This window comes from Scylla paramamosain, chromosome 38, assembly GCF_035594125.1.
Source record: "Scylla paramamosain isolate STU-SP2022 chromosome 38, ASM3559412v1, whole genome shotgun sequence".
Lineage (NCBI taxonomy): Eukaryota > Metazoa > Arthropoda > Malacostraca > Decapoda > Portunidae > Scylla > Scylla paramamosain.
The window spans coordinates 6,935,485-6,960,964 of NC_087188.1; the positions used below are offsets into that span (position 1 = coordinate 6,935,485).

Genomic DNA, 25,480 nt, shown 5'->3' on the forward strand with positions numbered 1-25,480 from the left:
GTTCAAGAACTGAACACCGACCGATGATATATGACACAACGCTTCAATATTAAGAAAAATAGTGGATTTCCAGAATATACAAGTAACTAAACAGATTAATTAATGAAAAATGAATACACAAACAAATAAAGAAATACGTAAATAAATGAATAATAAAAACACAAATCTTTATAATGTTTTCATTTTTTATTAATTATTTTTCTTTTCTTCTTTTTTCCTTCTATTTGTTGTACTGTTTTTTTATAATTTTTACTTAAATTTCATTAGTTGTCGTTTACTGTCACCAACTTTATTTTTTACATTTCTTTCTTCAATTCTCTCTCTCTCTCTCTCTCTCTCTCTCTCTCTCTCTCTCTCTCTCTCTCTCTCTCTCTCTCTCTCTCTCTCTCTCTCTCTCTCTCTCTCTCTCTCTCTCTCTTACTGTATATTTTATGATTATTTCAAGGTCTTATTGTTTGATGATTTCACGTTGTTGTTGTTGTTGTTGTTGTTGTTGTTGTTGTTGTTGTTACACCATGTAACAAAATTTCACTTTTGTCTTGTCCTTGGCCCCGAACCATAATTTTTCCAGTTATTTCCATCTAAACAAAATAGAAAAAAAAATATTTTGATCCTAAAATTTTGCTTTTGTGGTTAGAACAATGAACTTACATTTTTGCCTTATTTCATTATAGTTACAAGGAGGAGGCAGTAGGCACCTGCCAAAACGATAATTACTCCCAGTGAGGTCTAAAGCACTGGATCAGGGGGTGCTGTGAACTTATCATTAAACCCAGCTGTGACCTCACAACACAAGGGGACAGTCACAGCCTGCCCTCTAAAGACAACTCTCTTCCTTCACACAAAACTACAAGCACATAATTACACACACACGCCCTTCAATCAAAACTCAAAATTATCATGGCGACTCCCACACCAGCCTCGGAGTCCCCATCTGAGGAGGAGACCACAAATGTCCCCAGGTCGGACTGCTCTTCTGGTATGGACCCTAAGTGTCTTGACACCCCCTCAACTTTTTCTTCATTAACTTCTGCAACATTCGTGGTCTTAGATCTAATATTCAATCTGCAGAACACCACCTCTCCTCTACTAAACCTCATCTTCTTTTCCTCACTGAAACACAGGTGTCTGAGGCAACTGACACAAGCTTTTCTGTTCCCTCCTACTTTCTCTATCCTCATTTTCAGTCCAAAGCTGGATGTTGCGTTTATGTGCGCAGCGACTTAACCTGCTCTCGTGCCCACGCTCTTGAATCTTCCGAGTTTTCCATCATCTGACTACGACTACAGAGTCACTCTCAAACTAAATTTATCTGTGCTGTATACCTCTCACCTAACTTTGACTACTTAACTTCCAAAGTGGAGCACATTCTGACCCTCTTCCCTTTTGCAGAGATCTCCATTCTAGGAGATTTCAATGTTCACCACCAGCTTTGGCTTTCCTCTCCTTTCACTGACCATCCTGGTGAACCAGCCTTCAACTTTGTTATCTACGTCTGACTTCTTGACCTTTTTCTAACTTCTAATCCTTCTACTTTTGCTGTCACCCTCTCTTCTCCGTTGGGCTTCAACGATCACAATCTCATATCTGTATCTTGTCCTATCCCTCCAATTCCTCCTCAGGATCCCTCTAAGCAAAGGTGTCTCTGGCGTTTTGCCTCTGCTAGGCGGGGGGACCTGAGGAAGTATTTTGCTGCTTTTCCTTGGAATGACTACTGCTTTCGTGTCAGAGACCCGTCTCTGTTTGCCGAGCGCAGAACAGAGGTGATAGTGTCTGGCATGGAGACGTACATTCCTCACTCTTTTTCTTGACCTAAACCTTCCAAACCTTGGTTTAACACAACTTGTTCTCGTGCTATACATGATAGAGAGGTGGCCCACAAAATGTACTTAAGCCTTCCATCACCAGAATCTCATGCACTTTATATTTCTGCCCGGAACCATGCCAAGTCTGTTCTCCAACTAGCCAAAAACTCCTTCATTAACAAAGTGTCAAAATCTTTCAAGATTTAACTCCCCTCGTGACTTCTGGCACCTAGCCAAAAACATCTTCAATAACTTTGCTTCTTCTTCCCCCCCTTTATTTCAACCAGATGGCACCACTGCTATCACATCTATCTCTAAAGCTGAACTCTTCGCTCAAACCTTTGCTAAAAACTATACCTTGGACGATTCTGGGCTTCTTCCTCCCTCTCCTCCACCCTCTGACTACTTCATGCCACCTATTAAAATTCTTCGCAATGATGTTTTCCATGCCCTCGCTGGCCTCAACCCTCGGAAGGCTTATGGACCTGATGGGGTCCCTCCTATTGCTCTCCGAAACTGTGCCTCCGTGCTTGCCCCTTGCCTAATCAAACTCTTTCAGCTCTGTCTGTCAACATCTACCTTTCCTTCTTGCTGGAAGTTTGCCTACATTCAACCTGTTCCTAAAAAGGGTGACCGTTCTAATCCCTCAAACTACCGTCCTATTGCTTTAATTTCCTGCCTATCTAAAGTTTTTTAATCTATCCTCAACAGGAAGATTCTTAAACATCTATCACTTCACAACCTTCTATCTGGTCGCCAGTATGGGTTCCGTCACGGCCACTCTACTGGTGATCTTCTGGCTTTCCTTACTGAGTCTTGGTCATCCTCTCTTAGAGATTTTGGTGAAACTTTTGCTGTTACCTTAGACATATCAAAAGCTTTTGATAGTCTGGCACAAAGCTTTGATTTCCAAACTACCCTCCTACGGCTTTTATCTTTCTCTCGGTAACTTCATCTCAAGTTTCCTTTCTGACCGTTCTATTGCTGCTGTGGTAGGCGGTCACTGTTCTTCTCCTAAATCTATTAATAGTGGTGTTCCTCAGGGTTCTGTCCTATCACCCACTCTTTTCTTATTATTCATCAATGACCTTCTAAACCAAACTTCTTGTCCTATCCACTCCTACGCTGATGATACCACCCTGCACTTTTCCACGTCTTTTCATAGACGTCCAACCCTTCAGGAAGTAAACATTTCGCGCAGGGAAGCCACAGAACGCCTGTCTTCTGATACCTTCAAAATTTCTGATTGGGACAGAGCAAACTTGGTTTGCTTCAATGCCTCAAAAACTCAGTTCCTCCATCTATCAACTCGACACAACCTTCCAGACAAGTATCCCTTTTTTTTCAATGACACTCAAGTGTACCCCTCTTCTACACTGAACATCCTCGGTCTGTCCTTTTCTTATAATATAAACTGGAAACTTCACATCTCATCTCTAGCTAAAACAGCTTCAATGAAGTTAGGGGTTCTGAGACGTCTCCGCCAGTTTTTCTCATCCCCCCCCACCCAGCTGCTAACTCTGTACAAGGGCCTTATCCGTCCATGTATGGAGTATGCTTCACATGTATGGGATGGAATCAAAAGCTTTTCGTCTCATCAACTCCTCTCCTCTAACTGACTGTCTTCAGCCCCTTTCTCATCGCCGCAGTGTTGCATCTCTAGCTATCTTCTACCGCTATTTTCATGCTAACTGCTCTTCTGATCTTGCTAACTGCATGCCTCCCCTCCTTCCGCGGCCTCGCTGCACAAGACTTTCTTCTTTCTTTCACCCCTATTCTGTCCACCTCTCTAATGCAAGAGTTAACCAGTATTCTCAATCATTCATCCCTTTCTCTGATAAACTATGGAACTCCCTGCCTGCTTTTGTATTTCCACCTTCCTAAGACTTGAATTCCTTCAAGAGGGAAGTTTCAAGACACTTATGCTTCAATTTTTGACTACCGCTTTGGACCCTATTCGGTGACCGGCACCTCAGTGGCCGTTTAATCATTTATTCATTTATTTATTTATTTATTTTTTATTGGAGTTTAGTTGCCCTTGGCAAAAAAAAAAATACTACTGTTGTTACTACTATTACTACTACTACTACTAATACTACTACTAGTTCTACTACTACTACTACTACTACTATTACTACACTACTACTACTACTACTACTACTACTACTACTACTACTACTACTACTACTACTACTACTGCTGCTGCTGCTGCTGTTGCTGCTGCTACTACTACTACTACTACTACTATAACAACTACCACTACTACTACTACTACTATTACTTCTACTACTACTAGTACTACTACTACTACTACTACTACTACTAATAATAATAATAATAATAATAATAATAATAATACTTCTGCTGCTGGTGCTTTCGTTATTACCACGATCACCACTATCACTATATTACTCAAGAGAGAGAGAGAGAGAGAGAGAGAGAGAGAGAGAGAGAGAGAGAGAGAGAGAGAGAGAGAGAGGCTGCACCAGGTGTCTTTAATTCTCTGGCATGTCTTTCTCAGGATCACTTTCTAGGACGAGGGAAGGGAGCATGGAGCGAGTGAGTCAAGGTGCAGGTTCAAGGCAGGAAGGGGTTAGTGTGCATCGAGCAGTGGAGGAGGAAGGTTGTCTCGCTCTCCTCTGGTATTTATGTGACCTCCATGGAGTATTGCCACGAAGTAGGTGAGTGTGTGAGAGAGGCATGGGGAAAAAAAAAATGTTAGGTTTTATTTTACTGTGGTTTTCTTTTTTTTTATTTGTGCTTTTTCTATTCAAGTTTTTATGTACGTTTTATTTTACTTTTTTATCTTCATTTTTTTTTTCCTTTCTTACCTTGTATTCCAGCAAGAGAATATTAAAAAAAAAAAAAACTTCGTACTTTTTGTTCGTTGTAAAGTTTTGTAATGAGTGAATCATGATGGTGATGATAACAACAACAACAACAAAAACAACAACAATAATAATAATAATAATAATAATAATAATAATAATAATAATAATAATACTGTGTCGATAAGAAAATGTAAGAGATAAATTATATATGTATATTTTTCCTCCTTCGACTTTATAACAACAACAACAATATATACTTAATTAGCACAGGCAGTCTTTGTGTGTGTTTCTTTTACCTGTGTATTTTTACTGCCCCTCGTAATTTTCCTTTTTTTCTCTCTTTTCTCATTGTTGTTGTTGTTGTTGTTGTTGTTGTTGTTGTTCCTCTTGTTCTTGTTCTTGTTCTTGTCCTTTTCTTCTTCTTCTTCTTCTTCTTCTTATTATTATTATTATTATTATTATTATTATTATTATTATCATCATCATCATCATCATCATCATCATCATTATCAACATTATATTATTACTACTATAAATATTTTTCTATCATCGTGACCTTCAAGATGATAAGAGACAGAGTACACACACACACACACACACACACACACACACACACACACACACACACACACACACACAGTCATAATCACAGTGTAATAAAGATAAAGAAAGAAACAAACGAGGAACAAATTGAAGGTCATGTTATCGAACTTGGGCTTTCTTGAGAGAGAGAGAGAGAGAGAGAGAGAGAGAGAGAGAGAGAGAGAGAGAGAGAGAGAGAGAGAGAGAAAATTATCTGCATTATCACGCGCGTACAGGTAGTATGTCCTCTCTCTCTCTCTCTCTCTCTCTCTCTCTCTCTCTCTCTCTCTCTCTCTCTCTCTCTCTCTCTCTCTCTCTCTCTCTCCTTCTCTCTCACGATGCTCAAGAGTAAAATTATCTTAGAAACGTGAGAGGGAGAGAGAGAGAGAGAGAGAGAGAGAGAGAGAGAGAGAGAGAGAGAGAGAGAGAGAGAGAGAGAGAGAGACTAGTTGTTCGTTCACTTATTTTTTGTCTGTTTATTTATTTTTTCTTTTCGTTGTTTTGCCACCTGCCTTTCCCGGACCTTCCTGTTCTGGTCACATGATCACGAGAGAGAGAGAGAGAGAGAGAGAGAGAGAGAGAGAGAGAGAGAGAGAGAGAGAGAGAGAGTAGAAAGTGACGCGTGCGTACGTTTGTGACGCCAAGTAAGAGAGGTTCATCCGGGTTATGGAAGAAATTCGTAGTAGTAGTAGTAGTAGTAGTAGTAGTAGTAATAGTAGTAGTAGTAGTAGTAAAAGAGAGAGAGAGAGAGAGAGAGAGAGAGTACAATTACGCAACAGGAAATGTACCTATGTTTACGTACTTACATACATACATACTGGCCACCACCACTACTACTACTACTACTACTACTACTACTACTACTACTACTACTGCTGCTGCTGCTGAAGCTGCTATTTACGGTGCTAAGTGTGAGGCCAGCAAGCTGTCACTCATTCTGTTATGCTGCAAGGAATGGCTGGGCAAGTTTGTCACCGTCTCTCTGGGTACACTGAGTTGCCATGGCTGCCTCAAAGATAGGAAGGAAGAAGGTAAATGGGCCTGATAAGGGGTGTATAGAGCCCCTTGTAGACGAGGAGGCGGGAGGGACGGAGGGAAGATGCAATTTCACGGTGTGTGATGCAGGATGAAGTCTTTACTTTTTATTTGTTGCATCTCTTTTTGCCTCGCCTATTTTTTTTTATTGATATTTTTATTTATCTAGTTATATGTCTGTCTGTCTGTCTTTCTATCTATTCATTCACTTATTTTTATTTTTATTTATTTATTTATTTATTTATTTTACTGCATTAGACTCTGTTATCACGTCAGGGCAAGCAATTTATAACTTGAAGGGAGGGCTAGACTGATCAATGCACAGGGATTTAACACTGACCACCACGTGAATGTTTGTTGGACCTTCCCTTGCGTTGTGTTCACGACTAACCTTAATGTATTGATGCCTCATTTCTTAGTTCTTTTTCCAGCATGTAGCAGAAATCATTAGGACTTATAAGGGTGTTTACATAGTTCTACTGATGATTTAACAAATATTCTGCACTGTTAATGGAAAAACGCTCATGAGATACGACGTGTCATCTGAGGAAATAATGATGATGAAACCTCTAGGCGTTTAAGAATGCAGTTTAAATATCTCATGGGCGGAATTACGAGTTACAATAGGTGATTTTTTTTTTTCCACATTTTACTCCATCTGCATTATCATTCCATTACCATTCCGTACCAAAAGACATTTATACTTTACTCAGCAATTTAAAGTACGTACGTCACATCTTTCCTTCTCAATGTTTTTTTTTTTTTTTTTTTTTTTTTTTTTTTTTAGCACCGTAGCCATTGTAGATACATGCAACGAAACCAGACAGTCTGGCGATGGTCTAAACTAAGATCCGTTGGTGTTTGGAAGCCCTTGTAATTCATTGTTATTTTCATGGTCACCTCTACTCGCAGGGGAAGGCTGGCTGGGTGGCATGGGTTGTGACGTCACTATGAGGCGATGTCAGCCCACACGCCAACATGTGCTCGGTGAGGAGGCCCCGCCCACTTTCCCTCACACCATGTCAGTTCACCCCACCCACTTACACCCTTACTTCACGCAATTATACCCATCTTCTTGGCTTGGATGAGAGTCCCTCTTGTACATGTAACATTCCTGGATCCACTGATGGTGCTACTTGGATGTTTTAACGACAAAACGACCGTCTAGATTAATAAATAGGTATTCTCGTCAGGTGGAAATCTCGCAATGTGATGTTTCTCTTTGTGAGTTGCCAGGTCCTCTTAGGTATGAGGAATCTGGATTTCTCTTATCATTCTTATTGTACCAATGTTGTTCTGTCCCCTGCCTCTCTTCGCACATGCACTATCATTTATATTTAGGCCTATAACGGTGTCTAGTCCACATAAGAAGGCTGTGGTATCAGGGAACCGGAAGTTTTATCGACAAAACCGTGCATTCTGAAACATTTCCTTTTATTTTTAACATACACAACAAAGAGACTAATTCAACCAACTGCACAAGAATGTAATTGAGTAATAAACACCCCAGCACTCGAATTACCATCAGCAGTGAGGTCATGAGCGCGTAAATGAAGCAACGACGAGGGAGAGACAGACGGAAGGTCAGTCTGTCGGGTGGTGACCGAGGAGGAGGATGTGTAGATGTTACTGCCGTGTCTACCTGTGATCCACCTGTTTAATTAGGCTTAGGTGAGTGGGAAGCAGTGTTCTAAGGAGATATGAGGTAATACATAACCTTTACTCCCTCACTAGGTCAATAAGGGTCTAATACTGGTTGAATTTACGTGTTTATTTAGGGAATTCTCGGTTTATTTACACTTTTCAAGCCAATGTTTTGGTGATAAGTTACGGGCTGAGTGGTCATTGGGAAGTAAACTGATGCGGAAGTGTCTCCCTTGGTACCAGTGTTGTGGAAGCAGAATGATGTGGTTATCGGGGATTTCCTTGTTAAAAGTCTCGTGTCAAAGGAATGCATAGCCGGGTTAATTAGTCACCGGTAAGTGTGAATGAACGAACAAACGACACTACTGATATTGTTACTGGAGGTTTATTTGGATTGGTCTGATGTGTTTATGAGGGATTTTGTTGTATATTGCTAAGTCTCGTGTTTCAGTGACAGGTAACCGGATCAATTACAAGTGCGAATTGGTAAAACAAATAAATGAATAAATAATAATAAACAAAAACGTTAACAATGTTTTTGGGACAGACCAACGTGTTTGACGATTTTTTTGTTTGCTACTAAGTCCTGTTTCAGTGACAAGTAAACAGGTTAATTAGTCTATATGTGTGAATGGCAACAAACCCCATTACTTCCTGTTTGTTTATATATATTTTTTTATTGTCAAGTCGTTTTGTGATGCAGGTAAACTGATTAATCATTTATTGGTCTTCAGTAAGTGTGAGTGAGTGAATAACAAGCATTCCTAACTGTAAATAATGTTACTACAGTTTTTTTCTGGGATGTATATTCATTTTTTTTTATGGGTTTTCCTGTTAGTTATGTCATGTTTACTAATCAGTTAATGAGGGTTGAATGGACAGCTTAGTCAAGAAAGGCCTGCCATTTATTTATCAAAGGAGAGGGTGTGTCACTAATTAAGTATCTTCTCTTATTGCTTCAGTTGTTTAGGAATGTTGGGTGTGTGTGTGTGTGTGTGTGTGTGAGGGAGTTCAATTGTTTGGCTTGTTTACCATTAGGGAACACATGTTTTGGTGATTTGAGGTAAGAACTTAGTGCAGTTCATCTACCAATTTATGTTGGATAATTGTAAAGTTTTCCTAGGTGCTTGTTAAAGATGGTCATAAGTGCTTGTTAAAGATGGTTACATCAGTTCAGATCTTGGTTATGTCATTTCTGATCTTGGTTATTCACTAAGTCCTATATATTAATGCAGTTTCAGGTAATCACATCCATTTTACTCTTCCTGTTTCCCCATGGCCAGTAAACCTGTTGGAAATTCCTCAGATACACTAAAGATAGTAGGATTAGAAACTTGGAAACTGTTCAAACTATACATTACTTCTGATCATGTGGTGTATGTTATTGCCAAGAGCCTTATAATGACCATAATGACCTGCGTTCTTAAATGTTTTGCTCTCACCACAACTATTTTGAAAGGTCTCGGATGATTAGCCAGGTTTCTTTGTGGGTATTTTTCCTAATGATCATGTAGAATTTTTTGTAATCTATCACTGAAATCACTGAAACAAATCTAGAACCTCTAACTTCCTTAAGTGCCTGTTAGAAAATAATAGAGATTAGATACTACTGTTCTTTCTTTGTGTTCCTTCATGTATTGTGCCAAACTGCAGCAATAACAGGGTAATAGAAGCAGGAGCCCCTATGTCAGTGATAACCCAGATGGGTGGCAGGTGTTGGATCGTTGTAGGACAGGCATGGATGGCTGGGTTGTAAATGTTCAGGGTAAAATTAAAGACCTGAAGATTAAATAGGTTACCAAATTGATATATAATTCTTCAGTTCCTTCATGCCCATCTTTGTGGTTCAGGGACCATATTCTGAAACACTTCTCCACTGCACTTCCACTACCTTTAAAAGGCTATAGTTGAAGTGAAACAGGTTTTCAAGGATTTTTGTGATTTTAGTGACAGATTAACAATGTTTGAATCATTGACAGGAGAAACTCATGAAAACCCAGCTAATCATTTCTGTACCCTTGAAAAATGGTGGTGAGAGAGCAAAGCATTTGAGAATAGGTCTCTTACAAGATTTCCTTTTTGGTGCCCTGTGGAATGACTTGATTTGATCTTAGTGATGCATTGTGCTGTGTGGACCTAGTGATGTAAATGTCTTGAGGTGATAGGAAGAGTCTTACACTAGGAGTATAATATTTGCTTCATTGGAAGTTGCTTGGATTTCTTACAGATTCATTGTATTCAGTTCATTTAATTATTGTCTAAGTCTTATTATCTAAGTCTTATTAACTAAGTCTTAGATATCACCATGAGTTTTTCTAAGCTTAATATCACTTCACAGGAAATGGATGTATTGGTTGAAGCATTTTAGGAATTTTAAATGAAGGCAGTGTTGATGTATATAATTGCCATAGTGAATGGAATGCTGTCTACATAAAAATTTTCTTCTTTTTACAGATCTCTAATATTAATTTCAGTGTTTGTGTATCAAGAGTTTTTAAGGATTATACTAAATCCTTTTACCTCGTGTGAGGAATGAGAACACCTGCAGGCCAGTGGGGGAAAAGGGTTGTGATAATGAGATCAGATGAGTAATAGGCAGAAAGAGTAGTGATAATAGCAAGATGTGGAGAGTAATATAGAAGAAAGAGTAGTGATGATAGTAAGATGTGGAGAGTAATATAGAGAAAGAGTAGTGATGATAATAGTTACAATAATATCAGAAGAGTAATAATAGAGTAGGAATAGTGATAACAATAATATCTGAAGAATTATATAGGAAAGGGATGATAATAGTAACAATATTATGTTGACAGTGTAATGAGGACAAGGTAATAATAACAAAAACATTTACAGGCGAGTGAAGAACTGGTCATCTCACGTCAGGCACAAAGACACACACACTTGTCAAGCAGAGACCAGACACACACACACACACACACACACACACACACACACACACACACACACACACACACACACACACACACACACACACACACACACACACAATGCACACCCAGACATGCCGGGACGTGTAGAGGCGGGGTCGTCGCCACACACTGAGTGGGTGGCATGCTGGAGGAGGTAGTGACACACCTCATAGAAGCTCTGGAACTCATTTTGCCTGTGTTAGTGTTACATGTAGTCCTTGGGAAGCTGCTGTTTGTGCTCCTCCCACGGCCTCGCCAGGAGCAGCAAGAGGAGGAGGAGGAGGAGGTGGAGAAGGAGGAGAAGGAGGAGGAGGAGGAGGAGGAGAAAGAAGAAAAAGTACAGTCTGATAGAGGTAATTGTGGGATTTTTTCATCTTAATCTGTTTGAGTCTCACATTTCCCCTCACACTGCAGAGATGGAAATCTTTGCTTATCGTATTGCTTCACACAAGACTGTATGACTCACTCCTGTAATGTTTTGGTTACTTCATTTGTTTTTGTAGCTTTATATTGATTTCCTGTCTGCATTACTAAGTCAGATACTTGCTGGTCTTATTGCTCTAGACAAGACATGATTCACTGCCTTAATGTTATGGTTACTTTCTCTTCTGTTTGCCTCAGCTTTACACTGATTTCCTGCCTGCATTACTGGGGCGGAAATTTTCACTTATTACTTAGATGAGAAGCGTTTGTGTTTTTGCTGTCTTAATATTCTGACCACTAAGAGACACTGCATCTTGTTAAGCTGTACATATTTTTTGTCCCCTGCATCACTTGGGCAGAAATACTCACTTATCTTGTTACTTTAGATGAGAAGTGTTTATGTATCACTCTCCTTATGTCTTGGCTTCTGCAAGGTATGGTTGTCTTGTCCTTATTTTGAGAACTTTACATTTTTCTCCCATTACTAAACTGGAAATACTTGTCACATGATTCTAAATGAGGGGTGCTTATTTAGTCACCTTCCTTACAGCTGAGTTTCTGAAGGTGTTGTGTGATGGTGCAGCAGTGTGGATGAGGACCTGAGTGCCTGGTAGCAGTGTGCTTGTTGTACTTGTTGTAGAACAGTAAAGACTCAGCTTGGGTTCACCTACATGCCTTGAAAGTCGTAACGTGTTGCAACATGATTGAAAGAATTGTGCACACACACACACACACACACACACACACACACACACACACACACACACACACACACACACACACACACACACACACACACACACACACACACACACACACACACACACAGTGTGTTAATGCATAGACTGATGAGAATACACACACATACACATATGTTTTATAATGACTATAAAGTCAGTATAATGACTATAATGTTAGTATTTTATTTATTTTCATTTATTTTATTTATTTATTTATTTTGTTTTTATTGAGAAATTGCACTCATTTTAACTCAAACAGTTGCCCGACTCATTACAGCTGAACCACAGCTGACTTGTGACCTGTGTATTGTGTTGCCAGGTGTGTGTTGTGACTCTTGGCTTGTTATGTACACTTAGCTGTGAGGAGGAATGGCTTACCATTGTTATATGACTCCCTAGACAACTTGACAACTTGGATACTAAGTGTGTGTGTCTTCCCTTGTTGTATTATTTTATATATATATATATATATATATATATATATATATATATATATATATATATATATATATATATATATATATATATATATATATATATATATATATATATATATATAATTTTTTTTTTTTCAGTGTATTATGTTACTTACTTATTTTCAGACAGACTAGTATAACATGATTATGTAGTTTGTCTTTTTTTATAGTATTAATAGATAAGCTAAAAGTTTGTATCTGTACACTTCTAGATACACATGTGCATATACAGAGCCATATACATACATTGTTGCCAACCCTGCTAATGTTAGACAGCATGCATCTCTCAAAAGTGTGATGCAGCATTGCTTATCTGCACCAGACTGGGTCACAAGTGTCTTTTGACCTTGTTGATAACCTGAGAGAGAGAGAGAGAGTGAGATAGAGAATGATTATCAGTATTGTGGTTGGCAACATATATGAAGAAAGTGATGAGTATTCATTGTCCTCTTTGATAGGAAACATTGAGATATTAATCTAGACCAGAGGGTTACCTTGAGTGTCCCTGCCAGGACACTCAAGGGACACAGCATCTCTCACTGAAGCCACAGTGGTCCCAGTGGGCTCAAGTGGTTTGGTTGACCTTGACTGTTCTGCCACATGTGGTTGTGATGTCAGGGGAATGTAATGACGTAAAGTCACACACATGGTTTGGTGAAGGACAGAAATTTGAAATTTATAAAAAGATCTTGTAAGATTATCTAGTGAAGGAGAGAAGTAAGGAAGTTCTAAGAATTTCTTATAGAATATTTAGTGAAGGAAGGAAAGATAAAAGTGGAATAGTCTTTATAAGACAAACTAAAGAAAGATCCAAGTTAATAGTGTTTCCATAGGATTATTTACTGAAAGAGAAATTTAAGCTAAGTTTCATAAGATGCAGAAGAGAGAATAATCATCCTGGTGTTGTTCTTCCCCAGGTGAGGTGATCAAGTCCCCCTCCAGCCCCAGCCTGGTCACTGCCGACCAGCCCGCCATGCCTGGGGGGGAGCAGGTGGCTCTTCGCAGCCCAGACTCCAAGGAGTTCACAGTTGCAACACCGCAGGAGTTTGTCAAGAAGTTCGGCGGCAAAAAAATCATCACCAGAGTAAGTGTGTGTGTGTGTGTGTGTGTGTGTCATATCTCAGTCTCAGTTAATTTGTGAAGAAGCACATCCCCATTTTCTCTCTCTCTCTCTCTCTCTCTCTCTCTCTCTCTCTCTCTCTCTCTCTCTCTCTCTCTCTCTCTCTCTCTCTCTCTCTCTCTCTCTCTCTCTCTCTCTCTCTCTCTCTCTCTCTCTCTCTCTCTCTCTCTCTCTCTCTCTCTCTCTCTCTCTCTCTCTCTCTCTCTCTCTCTCCACCAAGGTCAGATGAAGGGACTTTATCTCTGTACTGTACCAATCAACTAAATACATACACAAACAAACAAACCACTGGATAACTAACCAAACCAACTCGTATTAAAAACAATAAAATGGTAAGAAACAAGCAAGGAAAAAAAAAAAAAAACAAGCAAGAAACATGAACCAAAGCATCCTAACTCTATCATTGAAATTCTGTGTGTCATGACTGAGTTGCCTTGAGAGAGGATCATGGTGGAGAGAGGGAGGGAGGCGGGGGACACTTAGGAATGACACTGGAGGAGGCAACTACACTGAGGGAGGCAGGAATGTTGCTAAGGACCTGAATGGGAATGTGGGAGTTGTGGGGCCAGGTGGAATTAAGGACTGGGGTTGGATAGGGTGGAATGTGGTGCTGGTGGGTTGTGGGATGGGTTAGAATATGGGTGGTGAAGTATGAGATGGGATGGAATGGGATTGGTGAAGGGTGAGATAGGTTAGAATGGGGCTAGTGGATTGTGGGATGAGTTAGGATGAGGTTGGGGTGGAATGAGGCTTGTTGGGTGTGGGATGGGTTAAGATGGGGACAGGTTGTGGAGTGTGGGAAGGGCCTGGTGGGGTGTGGAATGGGTTGGACTGGTGATGGGTTGTGGGATGGGGACAGGTGGGGTGTTGCAGGGGGCAGTACTGCTAGTCATGGTGAATGACACTTCAAATATGTCAGGGAGGTGATGGTATCTGTCATTCCTGCTAGGAAAGTTATTTTCAGTCTTTAATTCATCACTAATAACAATGACAAGAAAATAAATCAAATAAAGAAAATAATAATAATAGTAAGGATAACAAAGTAAAAGAAGAATATATAGTAAAAAAATTTCATGTTTTTCTTGTGTTATTCTTCCTTATTGTTTTGATAATAGTGATAATAATAGTGACAAACAACTTTGTGTACTTTCTTCATATCTTGCTTTGTTACCTCATTGGCTTCTTATCTTTATTGTTCTGGCCTTGGTGGGGCAGCTGAGAGGTGGGAGAGTAAATAGAGATGATGTTCAGGTGTGCTTGTGCCTTCATATATAGAGGTGTGAAGGTTGAGTGCAAGCGTAGAGCAGTGCTTACTCTATCAGCATGCCCAGTGTTGTACTGGAGAAGTAATGGTGGACTGGAGAACTTACTGACTGCCTGTTTTTTTGTTTTTCCTCTTTGTTGTGACTAGAATGGTCTTAAGAGTATTGGAATATTTCTGAAATAAAGTGAGATAGGCAAAGTGTTATTGTGATAAATTATCTTTACTATCTTTACCAGCAATGTCTTGTAGGGATGTAAACAGACTTTTTATTGTAATGAACTATGAACTTGTGATAAGGTGAGGTAGGTGCATAGACAGTAGTGCACCTGAGTCGCATTGAATGCTGTACACTAGGGCTCTTCAAAGTATGGGCAGGCTTTTGTTCACTGGGTTGCCATACCATAAACAGATATATGAATGACAATTCAAGTGTGTGTGTGTGTGTGTGTGTGTGTGTGTGTGTGTGTGTGTGTGTGTGTGTGTGTGTTAGTTTCCATATCGGAAGTATGAAGGTACAATAGAATATGTGCACTGGGTCGTGAAGGAAGTATATAAAATTAAACTGGGTCTTGATGAAAAAAAAGTGTGAAGAACACTGCTGTACACAACTTACATCTTTGCCACCCCTTTCTTGTGGGAATGAAGTGTACCTGCAATCATGTCATTTTACTCTTTAAATTATTTAAAGTTTTAATGAAATAAGTTTGATTGTTAAATCTTTAATCACATCTTTTAATATGTTTCTTAGATATTAAGTTCCATGTTCTATTGGCTTCATATATCATCTTGACAACTACTGTTTTATGGGAGTGGAATACACTTGTAGTTGTGCAGTTTTACTCAGAAATAAAGTTGTAATAAGATAAGTTTGACTGCTATAGCTTTTATCACATTGTTAAGGTTTGCCTAGGCACATTTCCTTGTTTTATTGGTTTTACACAACAGTTATTAAGTCTGTCCAGGGCTGAAACACTTCTACTACACAAAAAAGTTACATTCCAAGAAAGAAAGACAAGAAAATCCAGTAATGATAAAAACAAACTTTTCTTTGTTTTCCTATAATACAAAGTTCATGGAGGGGAAAGATGTGAGGCTTGTGTTGCTGATCTTGTTTCCTGTTTGTTTTGTGTCAGGTGAGGCTCTCTGTGGGGGAGAATTGAAGTGCCGAGTGAGGCTCTCTTTGGGGGAGAATTGAAGTGAGAAGATGTGTTATTCATTCCATCATTGAAAATTTTATTTGATAGAGGAAGAAAACGAGGAATGAATTTGTTTTGTCACTTTTGAATATTTTTTCACATTTTGTACTTTTGATATTTTACTCTTACATGTCTGTGTGAGGCAGGATAAAGTACAAATTTATTTACCTCATAATTTCAGAAATTCATAATTTATAAATAAAAATCAATTTGATTCTGTGCTGTAGTCTTTCCTTATGCAACTACTCCTTATCAACAGTAATGGTGGCCTGCTGATGCTGAGTCCTTATATTCCAGTGATTCTTTCCTTATCTACAGTATTAGTGGCCTTCTGAGTTCTGATATACTAGAGATTCTTTCCTTTTATTTTATTAGTGGCCTGCAGAGTACCTATATCCCAGTGATTCTTTCCTTTTCTACAGTACTAATGGCCCACTGAGTTTCTTGCATCTTAGTGATCTTTCCTATCTGCAGTACTGGTGGCCAACTGAGTCTCTTGTATCCTAATGATTATGTAACTTGTACCTACTTATCCTTCAATAATCCGTCTCTCCACCATCAGATTCTCATTGCCAACAATGGCATTGCTGCTGTCAAGTGCATGCGCAGTATCCGCAAGTGGGCGTATGAGGTGTTCAGAAATGACCGCGCCTTCCACTTCATTGGCATGGTCACCCCAGAGGACCTCAAGGGTGGGTTACTAAGGGCATCTGGTTTTCTGTAGGTTCTCTCACAGGTGAACTGCTAAACTTTAAGTCTGTCTTATCTTTTCCATTACATATTAGTAAAATGTTTAGGACCAGATATTTATTTTACCAAGTACATTTTTAAATGTAAATTAATTCTGAGATTTGGAAATAAATTGGTAGTTTATCAACCTATACATTACAAACTATATTTCCAGAAACCTATCTAGTACCTTCCCATATCATTCACCTTCCTTGTCTTCTGTTTGAGAAAAATAAAAGCGTAGTCAGCAAGGCACTTTCTTTATAACCATGTCTTTCCCTCATCTTTTCTTTTAAACTCTCCAGTACAAATGATACCGCCACCACTTGCTGTATCCGGTCACTTTAATTCTTCTGTCAAATCACATCTGTCAAAAACTCATCTTTATCCTCTTCTCCAAGCAGAACTTTACAAGCACAACAAACTTAATAAATAGTCTCTTTTCTTCTTTCTTTCCTTTACTCATGAACACACAGCACATAAGTGTCCCTCACACTCGCCCTCAATCTCTTCCTTTTAGCTGGTGCCGAGTACATCAAACTGGCTGACACCACAGTCTGGGTTCCTGGTGGTGCTAACAACAACAACTATGCCAACGTGAAGCTGATTCTTGACCTGGCGACACGTTATGATGTGGACGCTGTGTGGGCTGGCTGGGGGCATGCCTCTGAGTACCCTGAGCTGCCAGGTGAGTCTTAGAAGATTGGAAAGGGGTGTGGAGATAGATGGAAAGTCTGAATGCTGTACTGGAAAGATGTGAAAGTTTTGTGGGAGGACAGGGTGCTAAAAAGTATACATTATATAATGTTAGCCTAGTGGATCTTGAAGGGTGAGAAGAGTTGAGTGGATCTTGTATTGCATGGAAAAGGAGGTAAAATATCTGAATGTTGTATTGGAAGTGTGTGGAGCTTTATGTGAAGACAGGCTGCTAAATAGTATGCTGCAATACATATAGTTAACACTGAATAAACAAAGTGCCACCATCAGGTTCATAACACATAGCAGTAGTGTGATGAGTTACTGTCACCTATCAAATGCCAGCAGTCTTTATGTTTCTGTTACTTGTGTTTTCAGCCAAACTTCACAAAAATGGGATTGCCTTCATCGGTCCACCAGAGAAGGCCATGTGGGCGCTTGGGGACAAAATAGCCTCCAGCATTGTGGCTCAGACAGCAGACATCCCTACCCTTCCATGGTCTGGCTCAGGTGAGTCTCAGACACACACACACATATAAAATAAATGAGATACATGGAAGCATACTTTATTATGAAATATATTAGTTTGAGAATTGTTTAACCAGCATTCTAAAATCCTGAAACCTCTTAAATTTAAAAGTTTTCAAGTGACACAAAAGCAGTTCATTGACATTATAAATCATGTTTCTATTTAATATCAGTTTGCTTGGTGATAGATTTTTAACTTACAGCAGGTACAGTATTTCCATTTACAATAGACTTTCTAAAGATTAACCCCATTGTAAAGAAAGGTATATATGTTTTCCCTGCTTATATGGAAAAAAAAATCTAACTCCTTCATTATATATCAGCTTCACTACCCTTCCCCAGATCTAAAGGCAGAGTTCAGTGAGGGCACCAATGGCTCTAACCTGAAGATCCCCCGTGACCTGTACAAGAAGGGGTGCGTGGAGACGGTGGAGGAGGCACTGGTAGCAGCTCGCAAGATTGGCTTCCCAGTGATGATCAAGGCGTCTGAGGGTGGTGGCGGGAAGGGCATCAGGAAAGTGGAGACTGAGGATAACTTCCCTGCACTCTTCAGACAGGTGAGTGTGAGACTTGTGGTAGTTTTTGTTACTAGTAGTAGTATGCAAGGCTTGAGCCACATTCTTCTGGTACTGTCCCTGTATCTGTCTTGTTCTTTCTTCAGTTGATGTACACTTCCTGCCTCTGTCACGTCTGTGTGACTCATGTTCCTGGGTTTTGTCTTTAATCCTTCAGTCCTTCTGTTCCTCTGTGGTGTTTCTTGTCTTTCATCCATTTAATGTGTAATGGAAGCTGTGCAGGAGATACAAAAACTGAAACAAGAAAAGTAAATAAAAGGATGGTAAATGAAAATAGTAAATTCTATTAATTCCCACTTCCACACATCAAAAAATAATAAAATAAAATACAGAAATAAAGTAATATAAGATAAAGCTAAATAAAAAAAGAAGTAATCATGTACTTTCATTCTTTCTGTATTTGTATATGAATTTTGCATCTCAGAGGTGTTTGTCAAGGATGGAGGCTTTCAAATTGTTCTGTGACAAACAAAAATTTATTAAAAACAACTTTCATGATGGGATATTGAAGAAGTAGAGATCAGACATTTTCACATGGAGTAAATAAGAACCCAAACCAGAGTAAGGGTAACAAGATACATTCTGGTGAAAGTGCAGAATGGAAGAACCTTCAGGAAGTGTGTGTAAAAAAGGAAGGGAAAAAATTAGTAAAAAAAGAGATGAGTCAGCCAGAATGTGGCACACAAACTTGAGAGTAAAAAGTTGTGTGGTATATCCTGATTCTCTCTCTCTCTCTCCTCTTCCTCTCGTCCTCTCTCCTCTCTCTCCTCCTCTCTCTCACCTCCGTCTCTCTCTCTCTCTCCTCTCATCTCTCCTCTCTCTCTCTCTCTCCTCTCTCTCTCTCTCTCTCCTCTCTCTCCTCTCTCTCTCTCTCTCTCCTCTCTCTCCTCTCTCTCTCTCTCTCATACACACACACACACACACACACACACACACACACACACACACACACACACACTCATGTTACTTCTTTCTTCACACTCTCCTTTACATTATTACTTCTTACCCACTCGTTTACATATTAGTATCATTACTTTCCTCTCATTTTTTTCCACCCACTTTCTATCCTAACCTGTTTTTCTTCCAACCTCACTCTCTTCTGCCTTTACTCTCTCTGATCCTCTCACTGTTCCATCCTCTTTGTCTTCTTTTCAGTACTGTTTGATGTTGCAGCACTAAAATTAAGTCTTCTTTTCAGTACTGTTTGATGTTGCAGCACTAAAATTAATCTCTCTCTCTCTCTCTCTCTCTCTCTCTCTCTCTCTCTCTCTCTCTCTCTCTCTCTCTCTCTCTCTCTCTCTCTCTCTCTCTCTCTCTCTCTCTCTCTCTCTCTCTCTCTCTCTCATCCTGTCACTGTCCTATCCTCTCTTCTTTCCCTCCAGTAATGGTTTATGTTACAGGACCAATGGTTAATCAATTTCTCCTCCTTGGTCCAGGTTCAAGCAGAGGTGCCCGGTTCCCCCATTTTCATCATGAAGCTTGCTGAGTGTGCTCGTCACCTGGAGGTTCAGATCATTGCTGACGTGTATGGCAATGCTGTGCCACTTTTTGGCCGTGATTGCTCTGTACAGCGGCGACACCAGAAGATCATTGAGGAGGCGCCGTGTGTCATCGCCAACCCTGAGGTGTTTGAGAAGATGGAGAAGGTGGGTGCTATGACAACATGGGCTGAGAAATGTAAACAAGTTAATAAATCTGTGTGACTTTTCTTTTTTTCACAGCTTTACTTGTATTAGGTTACCACTTAAATCAGCTTGTATACTCATTTTTCATCTTTATCAATTTTGTACACATTCTCATATTAATAATCTGAATTTTCTTACAAGCATTCCTGTTTTTATTTAGGCGCCATTATAATTTAATTCGTACATTTTATTCATTTTTACATAATTGCTTTTTCTTTCTCAATACTGTACCTAGAGTTCATTACAGTATCATAGTATACAGGCACATAATGGAGGTTTGAATCACCCCTTTCATCCTCCCTTGCAGGCTGCTGTCAAGCTAGCAAGGTTAGTAGGGTACGTCAATGCAGGGACAGTGGAGTACCTCTATGACAATGATGGCAACTTTTACTTCCTGGAGCTCAACCCTCGGCTGCAGGTTGAGCATCCCTGCACTGAGATGATCACCGACATCAACCTTCCAGCTGCCCAGCTCCAGGTGAGGCATCATGGTTTTTTTTTATGTAAGAAGATATATATATATATATATATATATATATATATATATATATATATATATATATATATATATATATATATATATATATATATATATATATATATATATATATATATCACTTTTCTAGTGCCTCTTGAGTTTTCTCTTTCCACATACTTCTTATTCCCATTCTCTTCACCCTTATTTCTATTGCTTGCATTGACAATCCCTCCATCACTCACTGCCTTGCCACAACCCACAGGTGGCGATGGGAATTCCTCTGCACCGTGTCCGCTGTGTGAGGGTTCTGTATGGGGAGTCTCCTTGGGGTGACAATGTGATAGACTTTGACAACCCGAGGAAGAAACCCATTCCCAAGGGTCACTGCATTGCTGCGCGCATCACCAGTGAAAACCCTGATGAAGGTGAGTGGAGCTGGTCCTCATGTGGGGCTGACTTAATTGTTTTGTTCTGCAAGGATCTAGAGATTATTACAGCTTAGTACTTATATCACCTCTTTCCCTGTTTCACATCTTTTTTCCCCTTCACATTTGATATTCTCATTTTCTTCACTCTCACCTTCTTTCTTCTTGCTGTATGCCACTGTTGTTCTCTTCTGCTACCTCCTCCTCATATTTTTTTTAATCTTGTCTTGTTTCATGCCTTATTACATTTCCACCTCCATGTCCTTTATCCATCATCTTTTATGTCATTCTCTTCCTCCTCTTCCATTCTCTTTTAGTCCTCCTCCTCCACCTTCATCTTGTTCTTGTCCTCAAGCTAACATATCATTCTCCTCCTCACCCTTTTCTATGTTCTTGTACACCTCCTCCTCCTCTTTCATCCTCTTCATCACCTTATATATTGTTGTACTCTTCCTTCCTAAGCAAAATTCTTAGGATCAGCAACCAAGATAGAACAAGAAGTAACAGATTCAAGCTTGAAAAATTTAGGTTTAGGAAGGAGATAGGAAGAAATTGGTTCTCAAGCAGAGTGGTAGATGAGTGGAACAGACTCAGTAATCATGTTGTTAGTGCTAAGACATTAGGAAGCTTTAAGAGAAGATTAGACAGGTTTATGGATGGGGATGATAGGTGGAAATAGGTAGGTATATTTCAAACAGGGACTGCCAAGTGTAAGCCTGGTTGCTTCTTGCAACTTCCCTAATTTCTCATGTTCTTATGCTCTCATCCCTTTCATTTACTTAACACAAACCTTCCTCATCACCAGGGTTCAAGCCCAGCTCAGGAACAGTTCAGGAGCTCAACTTCCGGTCCAGTAAGAATGTGTGGGGTTACTTCAGTGTGTCAGCATCAGGTGGTCTCCATGAGTATGCTGACTCCCAGTTTGGCCACTGCTTCTCCTGGGGCGAGGACCGAGAGGCTGCCAGGGAGTGAGTGTGATGGGTTTTGTACATTTGGATTCATCTTTTCTTTGGGTTCCTATCTCTGCTTTGTTGTATTTACATATTGTGTGTCGAGATTGAAAAAGGTATATATATATTTAATTTTGATAGTGAGTGGTAACTTTATCTTCTCCAATTAGGTTCATTATTCATGTCATCTTCTTTGGATTTGTATCTTTCCTTCATTGTACCTGTTTATTGCATGTTGAAATTTGACAAGGGACTTTTGTATATTTCATTATACTTCATTAAAAAAAACTTGCTGCTTTGTACCATTATGTTGTACTTCAGTAATACTTAAAATAGCTGCATTTTAGTTCAGGTGAATTAAATCAGAGCCAGTATCATATTTAAAAACTAGCAAGTGTAATTTCAGTGCTAAGATAAATGAGTGAACAGTGCACCACAGCTAGAAATGAATTAATGGCAAGTAATTTCTTGCTTGACTTCATAAGATTTAGCTACATTCACTGTCTATGCTGTCCTGTTTCCTGTGCAAATACTGACTAAATGAATGAATGAGTGTTAGACAGCAACCTTCAATCTTTATTCATTCATTTACTATCTACGCTGTCCTGTTCCTCTGCAAATGATAATATGAAGGAATGAGTGTTAGACAGTGACCTTAAAACTTCAGGAACCTGGTGATTGCCTTGAAGGAGTTGTCTATCCGAGGGGACTTCCGCACCACCGTGGAGTACCTCATCACCCTCCTGGAGACTGAAACCTTCCAACAAAACTCAATTGGTAAGCACTGATATGGTGGCTTTGAAAATTCATGTCCCCTGTATCCTTCCTTGCATTTCTCCAATATTCCGTTTAACTTTTTTTATATTTTCTCTACTTGGTTTCTCTTTCCATTTTCATCATGCTGCCCAATACCTGTGTTTGAATAAGGATCAGGCAATATTATCAATTTTTCTCTTTTATCTTTGCTGTCTTTCTTCACAGCTTCATTTCTTTTCTATTTTATTTATTGTTTTGAAGCTTTTCTCTCCCCCATAACTCTCTTTCATCATTGCTTCTTTTCTTCTATCTTCTGTTTTCTTCCTTAGCTTAATTTCTTTGTCTTATTTATTGCCTTTAGTTTAAACTAACATCCTCCTCCTTCCCTACCCCTTTTCCTCAGTCTTCTATTTTCCTTCTATCTCATAATCTTTGATCTTTTAATTTCATTACACTCTCATCCCTACTCAGCAAGACACGCTCCTTCAGCAAGCATCATACACCTCTCCCTCTCTCCTGCAGACACTGGATGGCTGGACCACCTCATTGCTGCTCAGGTGAAGGGCAAGAAGCCAGACACAATGCTGGCTGTGACCTGTGCTGCTGTCCTCATTGCTGACATCACCATACAGGATGCTTACAATAACTTCTACAACTCCCTGGAAAAGTGGGTGTTTGCAAGATTTTTTTTTGTGTGTGTGTGTGCTGAATTTCTTAGTTACCAGTTTAAGGTTTTTCTTAGTTGAATCTTGTTTGTTTTCCTTCATTTCCACTTTCCACTTGCCATTCACTTTTCCTTGACACTTCCTTAGTTTACATGAATCATCAGTTTTCAAATACAACAGCAATGTAACTAAGTAAATTAAGATGAGGAATGCATGTACTATGACAAGTGGACACATGATTTGTATATGTATTTTTAAACTTGCACATGTTTGGTTTATTTTACTAATTACTCAATTGTATCTTGATATGCTTGGCTCTGGGCAAATAATTCAGCTTATCAGACCTGTAAATTATTTATTCTTTGTTATATAAATGTATTTTTTATATTGAATAAGATATATTTTACTTGACTTGAGCAAAAAAGAAAAAGAAAAATTAAAGAAATGCCAAAAAAATTGCCATATCTAACAAAAAACCCTCCAGACATTATAGGCATAAAATATAGAATAGTGCTAATAACAGAAGCCATATCACCCTTTTGTCACCCATACACCCACAGAGCTCAGGTGATATAACAACAAACATTACAGACATAGACTTAAAATATAAAGTAATGGTAATAACAGAAGCTACATCACCCTCTCGTCTTTCCTACATCTTACAGAGGTCAGGTGCTGCCTCTCAAGTCCCTCAACACAGTGGTGGAAGTTGACCTCATCTCGGACTGCATCAAGTACCATGTGCAGGTGACCCGGTCCGGTCCCACTCAGTACTTTCTGGTCCTCAACAACGACTGTAAGAGTGTTGACTTCTACCGGATGAGTGATGCCGGCCTGCTGCTGTCAGTGGATGGGGTCAGCCATGTCACCTACCTGAAGGATGAAGTGGATAAGTAAGTGGTGGTGATGGGTAATGTTACTTTCATCTTGTTGTTACTTTTCATCTTCATACTGCTGGATTTCATTATATACAAGTGGCAGCAATGATGGGTGCTGCTGCCGTTGTCCTCTCCTTGTTATTTTTTCATAACTTTTATTTTTGGATTTCATTACAAATGGCAACACACACACACACACACACACACACACACACACACACACACACACACACACACACACACACACACACACACACCATTAAAAGAGAAACAAACAAGAATGAAATTGAACTTAAAAAATACAAAAAAGAAAAAAACAAGCAGATAGAGATAAAAGAGGAATTGAAGGAAAATATTGAAAACAAAATAATACAGAAACAGTAGATGAAACAAGACAACACACTTTAATACTGTTACTTTCATCCTCTTTGTTAGTTTTCCTCTTTTCCCTGTTATATTTTCATCCTCATACTTTACTAACTTTTCATTACTCTTTCTCTAGGTATCGCCTCACCATTGGCCACCAGACGTGTGTGTTTGAGAAGGAGAATGATCCCACTACCCTCCGCACCTCGGCTCCAGGGAAGCTGATCAATTACCTTCATGAGGATGGCAGCCATGTGTTCTCAGGGCAACCTTATGCTGAGATTGAGGTAAAGACCAAAGGTTAATTGGCCTTGTCCCTTAATATTCCTGTGATGTTTCTTAAGGACAAATAGTTTATGGTGCTTTTATCCTCTGTTATGCATGTTATTTGCCTGTCTATGTAAAATTGGTCAAGAAATGTGTTCTTACAGGTGAAAGTATAGAAAGATGTAGCAAAACCAATGATATGGGCTGAAAACAGATATTGAGAAGATGGAAAGAAAGAATGACAATGGAAGGATGAAAATGCTAACAGTATAATTGAAAATGAGACCAGCAAGAGAGAGAGTGTGTGCATGTGTGCATGTGTGTGAGAGAGAGAGAGAGAGAGAGAGAGAGAGAGAGAGAGAGAGAGAGAGAGAGAGAGAGAGAGAGAGAGATAGAGAGTAAGCAAGCAAGCACATAAGAGCCCTCCTTCATATCT

General features: G+C 39.3%; 1 protein-coding gene across 1 annotated transcript in view; it reads left to right on the forward strand.

The window, feature by feature from the left end:
- The first annotated feature begins 7,763 nt into the window (after positions 1-7,763).
- LOC135091653 (acetyl-CoA carboxylase-like) overlaps positions 7,764-25,480 on the forward strand; it is a 46,647-nt gene continuing 28,930 nt past the window's right edge. The window contains exons 1-15 of the mRNA XM_063989465.1: positions 7,764-7,924; positions 10,751-11,180; positions 13,384-13,550; positions 16,609-16,738; positions 17,296-17,463; positions 17,850-17,981; positions 18,342-18,556; positions 20,011-20,220; positions 20,567-20,737; positions 21,000-21,162; positions 21,968-22,130; positions 22,780-22,889; positions 23,391-23,535; positions 24,199-24,426; positions 24,914-25,064. Coding sequence (XP_063845535.1) covers positions 10,970-11,180; positions 13,384-13,550; positions 16,609-16,738; positions 17,296-17,463; positions 17,850-17,981; positions 18,342-18,556; positions 20,011-20,220; positions 20,567-20,737; positions 21,000-21,162; positions 21,968-22,130; positions 22,780-22,889; positions 23,391-23,535; positions 24,199-24,426; positions 24,914-25,064 — 2,364 coding nt within the window. The 5' untranslated portion in view covers positions 7,764-7,924; positions 10,751-10,969. The remainder of the gene's footprint in view (positions 7,925-10,750; positions 11,181-13,383; positions 13,551-16,608; positions 16,739-17,295; positions 17,464-17,849; positions 17,982-18,341; positions 18,557-20,010; positions 20,221-20,566; positions 20,738-20,999; positions 21,163-21,967; positions 22,131-22,779; positions 22,890-23,390; positions 23,536-24,198; positions 24,427-24,913; positions 25,065-25,480) is intronic.